Source organism: Neolamprologus brichardi, chromosome 2 (genome assembly GCF_056152115.1).
Source record: "Neolamprologus brichardi isolate AB-2024 chromosome 2, ASM5615211v1, whole genome shotgun sequence".
Lineage (NCBI taxonomy): Eukaryota > Metazoa > Chordata > Actinopteri > Cichliformes > Cichlidae > Neolamprologus > Neolamprologus brichardi.
This window is the reverse complement of record NC_142105.1, coordinates 27,969,442-27,977,485: the sequence shown is the minus strand read 5'-3', so window position 1 is coordinate 27,977,485 and position 8,044 is coordinate 27,969,442. Positions and strand designations below refer to the sequence as shown.

The window sequence follows — 8,044 nt, the reverse complement described above, 5'->3', positions numbered from 1 at the left end:
AATTCCTAAAACGACTAAAAAACATTGTGATTTTGATGGATTTAACATTTGCTATTACTTTGCTATTTGAAAAAACTACATCTATCTATCTATCTATCTATCTATCTATCTATCTATCTATCTATCTATCTATCTATCTATCTATCTATCTATCTATCTATCTATCTATCTATCTATCTATCTATCTATCTATCTATCTATCTATCGCTTACTCTTCCACTAGTTTCTGGTGCCATTTGACGAAGACGGAGGTGCCAGCAGTGAATGCTCTCTCTTTGTAATGTGTTTGTGTATCTTTGGCCGGCTGTTTTTTTTTTTTCCTCGGGGGATGGCCGTGGCGTCTGTGCGGTGACGCTGCCGCCCTCTAGCGGCGAAGCGGAAGACTGCACCGTTTCCTCTGATGACAACGTTGACCTGCGGCTGACCCCACTAAAATCGGACAAAAAAACAGCCAAATAAAATGCTGTCCGTTAAATATATTTTGTGAAGTATATTTATTTTTTAAAAGAGAAACGCTTTTATTTTGTGCCTCGATAGTGGATCTGTAGAAAGTTTTGAGGCCCGCAGACGGTGAGTAAACCAGGTGTCTGTCACATGCCCGACTTTAACAGCAGCTTTAATTAGCAAGCCGGGAGAGCGTGGTTAAAACAGGCCAGATATGCTGGAAGGTGATGTTAGAACAGACGTTTAGCGGTCTGTAACATGTTAACTAAGCTAGTACAACCCCTTTCTCTGTCTGTTTGGAGTTCACTGCTAGCTAGTCCTCTGATATTAACCAGCGCGCGGGCTTTGAGCTGGCCCCACATGACTCGAGTTTAAATGTGCTCAAAGACTATTTATTGCTGCAAGAAATATTTAAAATTGCCCATTAATCCACACTATACATAATAATAAACTATAAAGCTGCTGATAAATGAGAAAGAAAGCTCGACCTCAAAAATCTCTGTTTTAATGTGTAAAAATTTCAAACTCAAAAAGTGTGTTTTTGTCCACAATATCGAAGCATTTATTGTGCTAATGTCCAGGTGAGCAGGGATATTTGCTTCACACTCCACACACATGTCACCTTCCGTTTCCACTCCTCTCTGCTCCCCTTCTGAAGTGGATGGGGAAATGTGGTGCTACCAAAAACCAGGGTTTGATACCCTCCTCCTCACTGAGCTGCAGCGACAACAACAGTGCAGCCAGTTCTGTGACACTCTGCTTAAGGCAGAAGGTATGAGACACACATACACAAAAAACCCAAAACAAAATTTTGCATGTGTTAGTTTTGCTTTTAAAGTTTTTGTTTTTGTCATTTCTCCCCGTCTTGCAGGGGTGTCTATACCCGCACACAGCTGTATTCTGTCAGCTATCAGCCCCCACATCTCCTCCGCTCTGTCCTCCACACCGACTCCCGCTGCGGGGCAGAGTCGCCTCTTGGAGTTTCGGGCTCTGGGTGCCTGCACCTTGCTCCACTTGGTCAGGCTTCTATACTCTGGAGAGATGGCTGGGGAGGGTGAGAGGGAGAAGCAACAGGCTATTTCTGCTGCGGCCAACCTGGGCATCCACGGGCTGGTGGAGGTGACGAAAAAGGAGTGTAAAAGCAGGGATGGGGTCGGGCAGTGCGCCGAGATAGGAGTGCAGACGGAGCCTCTGATGTTTGAGAGTGAGGAGAGACCGGGCAGGTGGAGGAGAGAGGTGAGGGATGGGAGCATTTTTCTGTGGAAAGAGATGATGTCAAATGGCGGGAAGGATGTGTGCACTCAAACAGACGAGCTGCAGATAAACACAGCTCCACCTGCTCACCCAGCAGTATCGTTTGAGACCATCGATATGAGTGCTCTCCAGAGTATACAGCACTCAGACCCCCTACTTGTTCCCCCTCAGATTTGCCCTGTGTCTGTCCTCTACCCTCCAAATGAACTAACACCTCAGATATCCTCTGCTCCCTTAGGTTCTATACCTGAAGCTGAAAGCACACCGGTTGCTGTTGTGACCCAGCCGTACACATCTGTCCCCCCATCCCTCCCTCATTTTATGAGCCAGACAACCATCTGTAATGCCGACCCCCAGAGCGGATGGGCTGACCAAGATGTCACAGTGGCGGAAGAATGGGAGGAAGAGCAGTTTCAACAGTTTCAAGGCAACATCCCAGGATTCATCAGCTACTTTCTGAACCCTGACAATGAGGAGGAGCCCCGCGGGGGGAGAGCAGGCCGCAGGCGAAGGTCCGGGGTTGGAGGTGCCAGGAGGGGCGAGGAGAAGCGTGGGAGACCACGAGCAGGAGGGAGAGGGCGTGGTCGGGGAGGATTAACTCAAATGGTGCAGGAGGTGGGGGTGAGCAGGTTGCAGAAGTTGTTCTTGCTCAGGTGGGGCATGAGGACGCCCAGGACGGGTCAGGGAGGCGGAGCTGCTGGGAGGAAGCTGTGCCTGCAGACCAGAGAGGTTGTGAAAAAGGGTGCACGCTGTGAGAGGAGAAGAGGGCGGGGCATAGCGTGGGCATTAAGCCAAGTTGGAGATGTGCTGCGGTCTGGTGAGGTCGGAGGAAGCACCACTCAGCGTGGAAGGAAAAATACGGGGCAACAGTTTGAACAGGTAAGCGAATGAGTGTCCCGTTTGTGGCATCTATAAAGTGTCAAAAGCTGTAATTAAATATTAAATGAAAATAGGGTCTGGGAGCTCAAAACTAAACCTTTGAGGGTTTTTACACCCAAAAATGAGGATTCAGATTTAAAACAGGATGTTACATTTGTTGCTTCTTTCAAACATCGACTTGTCCTTGTTTGCAGGGCAGTCTTCCTGTGCGCAGGCCACGAAGGTCCAGAGCCAAAACAGCAACATCGGCTTCCTTTTTTCCCACACCTATGCAGTTTACCAATGCACATACTCTACCTACCTCCAGCCACTCCTTCCAGGCTTCTCAATCTCCCCACCTGCCATCACCTGCAGCCTCCTCTCCACCATCCTGTCTTCCTGTCCCAGCTCCACCACCTCACGAGGAGCAGCCTGAGCAGATCGATCGTCTTCTGGAGGAAGTGATGATGGGACTCGATATTTTACCAAACAACAAAGGCAGCGCTTCACGTGCTCAGCATCCCCTTCCAGCAGGTAGCAACACTGGCGCCTCTGCCTCTTCTGAAATCACCTCATCCCAAAACAAACCGCAGAGCCTTTCTTCTGAGCTCCATGAATCCACTGAGGTTGCAGCTGTTGCAGGAGCAGCTGGTCGCTCCAGTTCTACAAATGGTGTGGTGCCAGTTCTAGAGCAGCCGTGCGAGGGAGAGCTGGGTGACATGCTGGACCACTTCCTGCAGTCGTTTGAGCAGCATGTTGGAAGCTGTCGTGCAAGAGAGGAGATGGAGACGAGTGGTGTGAGCTCCACGGAGTCCTGCCAACCTCACACTCTCATGAACACTTACAAAAAAAACAAAGATCACACTACAACCCCCTACATGCCTCAACTACAAAGGAGCACCCACAGAATTGAGTGCTCTCAAGCACCTGAGCTGCACATTGATGAAAATGAGTCTCAAGAGAGCCGCTCACAGTCACGCAAGGCCCACGCTGGCCGCACCGTTTCCCCCAAACACACAGAGGAAACCAGACCGACTTCAAAACGACAGAACAAAAGAAGGCAAAAGCCTTATCTGTTCTCACTAGAGAAGAAGAAGGTGAAGGTGAGGAAGCCAGACGATGCGGTGAACAGAAACCCTCATGCCAGAAAAGAGAAGCAGCTAAAGCAGATTCCTGTGGTGAACCTGGAGAGGAGAGAACTGCTGCCGGTCAAAGTGGCAACGCCGCGACACATCTGTCAGAATCTGAAAGGCAAGGTGGGAAATATTTCAAATAACTAACTGGCAGATCGTTTAATTTTGCCGTCTGTCACCTGCTAAGTAAGTAAATAATAACAGTAATTAAATATGTAAGTAAACTGTATTTTTATAGCACATTTAAAAAACAAAAAGGTTGCATTAATATGTCCATTGTCTATATCAGGGAGATTATCCAAATTATTAATCAATGATTATTATTTGGGAGGTTTTTAACCTGTGTTTTAATAAAAGGAGTTAATGAGCCCAGATTATCCTTCAGACTGTCAGTTTATAGTGGATGGCCAAATAATATTTCCACTGGTTTGGATTTGTTTAACTCTAAGAAACTGTGGGACGTGCAAAATGTACTCACTGAGCCTTCTTATGGGTCAGCGATCTTCCTGATTCCAAGGTAAATCTGCATAGCGATGAAAAGAAATGTGCGGGTGAGTAATATGACCTACACAGAGCATAATAAAGAAAACAAATAGGCCCCCAGATAGATCCCTGTGGAACTCCAAATGTCAAAGCTGCCGATGCAGGGGATTATTTTCCGGTGTAAATCAAAACTATCCTAAATTTAATAGAAGATTCAAACCAGTTAAGACCCAAAGCCTCAACTCCTGCATGATGCTTTGCTTGTTTAAGAATGGCTATACTACTGCATGCTTAAAAAACACAGTACCTTTAGCAGAAGCTAGGTTTTTGCATTTATAATGAACTAGTAAGTTTAAACTTTAATTGTATACTATTAGGACATAGACCTTAAAAATGCTGTAAAAATCCGCACAGATTCTACCAGATACAACCAAATTGCATCTTTCTTTTTTTTTTCATAGCTTTGCGTTACGTGTAACGTGTTTTTTTTGTGTGTGTGTGTGTTTGTGTGTCACTCTCATGTCTGTAGGTGGGTAGTGATATAATAACAACTAATTCTGAGCCCCTTTTTTTCCCTGAAGTGTTACATATGTAAGTTGCCCCCGTGTAGTCTGTTCTTTTTAACTAATGATGAGCAATATTTGAAAATTTTATGTTGATCTTTTGAACAAGACGCCAGCACACCGATGACTTTAACATCATATCGATTGACTGAAACTGTAAAAGTTCTGTAAGCATAAATATCCCTTACAGTCTTAATTGAGCTCAAAGTTATCACCCAACCGGTTTTCCACAGGTAATCTCTCTCTTAGTTAAAAATGATATACTAATCTTGATAGAGGCTATTAATGGAGTGCTTTACTGCTAGTGAAAGTATCACCAGGACTTATCTTACCAGTGAGAATCTTCTTGGAGACCACACCGCCAAGTTTTCTGTTAAATCCACAGGATACTTCCTCTCAGCAAAACATGATTAAATCTTTGTGTTAAGATCAGTCAAACCATTTATTCTGTTTGTACTGTATGTTTGTATATAATTTATGTGCATATGTTTTTTTCAGGGTCCTGAGGAAACAAAAAACATATCATCTACAGGGAAGAATTCTCATGGCGGCTTCTTGAAGATCTACCCGATCAGGAGCCGGGTAAGGGAACTACAAATCCCGGTAAGAATGAGGCTTTTTTCTTTCTTTCTTTCTTTTTTTTTTTACTAGATTAAAGAGCTCATCTATCTTTAGATTTAAAGGAATCAGTGAGGCTCTATGGATGAACCATCAACTGATCAACTTATCCAGAGTGTGTGAGACTCCGTGATTACCAGACGGTGCATCCCAAATACTGCTACTTTGAGCCAGTTTGTGACAACTGCTACCGTTTGAATGCTGACAGATATTTAAAGTTACCACACGTGGATTTTTTCCCCACTCAGTCATAAAAGGCTCAGTGGTGTATCTACTAAAAGTCTCGGACGAGTACGGATTTTGTAACCTCGACCTCACAGTCAAGGTCATAGGTCAAGTTTTCTGAAAATCTTGTGAATGCAGTCAGTTAAGAAGGAAAGCTTTATACCATAGGAGGCTGAGGGGTAGCACTGCTTTCAGTGTTTTCCATGTTTAGACTATTGTTTTGTACTTTTATAGTTCATTAAGGTGAATCTGTTTTACAGGATGCTTTACCCTTCCTTGAGGAGCCACTTACAGCCAAACGCCTACCCTCAGCAGTTCAATCAGGGCGCAGACGTAGGGGCAGACCCAGGAAAAATGACCCTCTCAGTTCATCTAACAGAGAGTGTTCAAAACCACCCATTCTGGCACAGCCTGCAGATTTCTGTGTTGCGGATGAACAACTTGAGAAAAACCAGGAGAGACGTGAGGAGGAGTTGGCTGCACAGTCACACGAAGAGGTGGGGGAGGCTACGAGGAGGGGACAGAAGAGGGGAGCAGAGTCAGACGAGGATACGAGTGATAACGCCACCGTGGCCAAGAGGGCTTGCTTTGAGACACCGACACAGCCACCCACCTCTGAACCTGCAGCCACAGATCCTGAGGAGACAATCGATGTAGAGACTGTTTCTTTGACCGGAGCCTGTTTACAAGAAGAAAAAGAAAATCTCCCGTGGAGTGAACTCAGACTAGCTGAGGGAAGTCTGACAGATGAGGAAGTACAGAGCAGCGCTGATGAGATCATCGATGTGGATGGAGACGACGAAAACGTTGAGATAAAAGAAGAGATTCAGACTCAGAGCAGAACAGCGCCGGCTGTGTTCGCTGACCTGCGGCCTTCTGTTTCACCCTCACAGTCTGCAAATGGAAGCGGGGACGCTGTCAAAGATGAGGTCATCGATGTGATTGGAGGCTCCAGTCCCGTCCCTGAACCGGTGACCATCACGTGGACAGAGTCTTCAGAAGGTGAGGAAGAAGAAGGAGGAGAGCTGGACGTTGATGTAGTCGGAGAACACAAAGACAGCGCTTCATCAGTGATTTTCACCGCTGTGATTAAAGACCTTGTCAAGGGAAACGTTCAGACTGAGGTGCACTTTCATTAACACCTCTAATGCCCCCTTCTTTTCTGTTCGTGTGATTTCTTACATTGGTTCATTTAACTGCGTCTATTTCAGGGCTGGTGACAAATGGTCGACGTAGATGTTCATGAATGTTTGTCTTCTCTCTGTATTGTGCTCACGTCCACGTGCAAACATGCTGACAATCACACCGAGGATGTTTGTTTTGCTATTCCACCGGGGTTTAGGATAAACGGAGCAATATATGTCGTTTGTTTCAAGCAGTGAGGAAAGACCTGCATCCTAATGCGTAACATTGTGAGCTTAATCAGAACAAAAGGACGTGTTTTTGTGTGAAGATGTTTAGTTTTAAGCTCTTCGGCTGAGTATATAGAGACAGCTGGGATTGTTCATAATTGAAGAATTTTATGTGTTACAAGTTTAATATTACTCATTTGTAACAGTTAAGCAAAGTTTTTTTTTAAACTGAAGTATTGGAAATACATTTAAAAAAATCAGGTTTTTGTATGTAAAGAAAGCGTGTTTTATTAGTTGTACATATGACAGTAACCGTGCATTACGCCTTAATCATGCTTCAGCTGAAAATCGACATCACAACTTAATCTTCCACGGCGATCAGAGTCGACCTGAGCTGCAGTTGCATTTTTCCAGAGCTGCACGTCAGGTTACGTTGTAAGTTACGACGTAGATTTCCCGCTGAAGCGTAACTCGGTTAGTTGTAAATATGATTGGTCATATATATATACATGTATGTCAGCTTCTGTTCTGCCAAAAATTTCCAGAAAACTTTCAGCACTCCTTGTTTTTATGTTTGTTTTCGTTTGCTAATGTTCCCCGTGGCACTTTTGGTTCAAGGATCTGTTTCCTGTAATAAAGATTTTTCTGTGATGCTTGTGACCTTATTACTGCGCAAGTGGATCTGAAACAACAAACAACAACAGAAGCCTCAAAAGTCCAATCCTATTTTTTTAGCTTCCGATCAGCCAGACCTTCTTGTGATTTTTTTTACGTGCTCTTGAGCAATAGTTCTTCAGTCTTTCTGAAGGTCAGGGGTTTTTTTTGGATACTTTGGGCAGCACGGTGGCACGGTGGTTAGCACTGTTGCCGCACAGCAAGAAGGTCCTGAGTTCAATTCCAACATCAGGCCGGGGTCTTTCTGTGTGGAGTTTGCATGTTCTCCCCGTGTTTGCGTGGGTTCTCTCCGGGTACTCCGGCTTCCTCCCACCGTCCAAAGACATGCAGCTTGTGGGGATAGGTTAATTGGAAAATCTAAATTGCCACTAGGTATGAGTGTGCGAGTGAATGTGAGTGCGAATGGTTGTCTGTCCCTGTGTGTTAGCCCTGCGACAGA

At 45.0% G+C, this 8,044-nt stretch overlaps 1 protein-coding gene across 1 annotated transcript; it reads left to right on the top strand.

Annotated features, from left to right (window-relative positions):
- Nucleotides 1-381: 381 nt before the first annotated feature.
- LOC102786707 (uncharacterized) lies at nucleotides 382-7,575 on the top strand. Its single transcript, XM_087829600.1, has 6 exons — nucleotides 382-570; nucleotides 1,026-1,216; nucleotides 1,316-2,577; nucleotides 2,772-3,812; nucleotides 5,234-5,338; nucleotides 5,839-7,575. The coding sequence occupies exons 2-6, from the start codon at nucleotides 1,060-1,062 to the stop codon at nucleotides 6,715-6,717; spliced, it is 3,444 nt and encodes a 1,147-aa protein (XP_087685726.1). The 5' UTR covers nucleotides 382-570; nucleotides 1,026-1,059; the 3' UTR covers nucleotides 6,718-7,575.
- The last annotated feature ends 469 nt before the right edge of the window (nucleotides 7,576-8,044 follow it).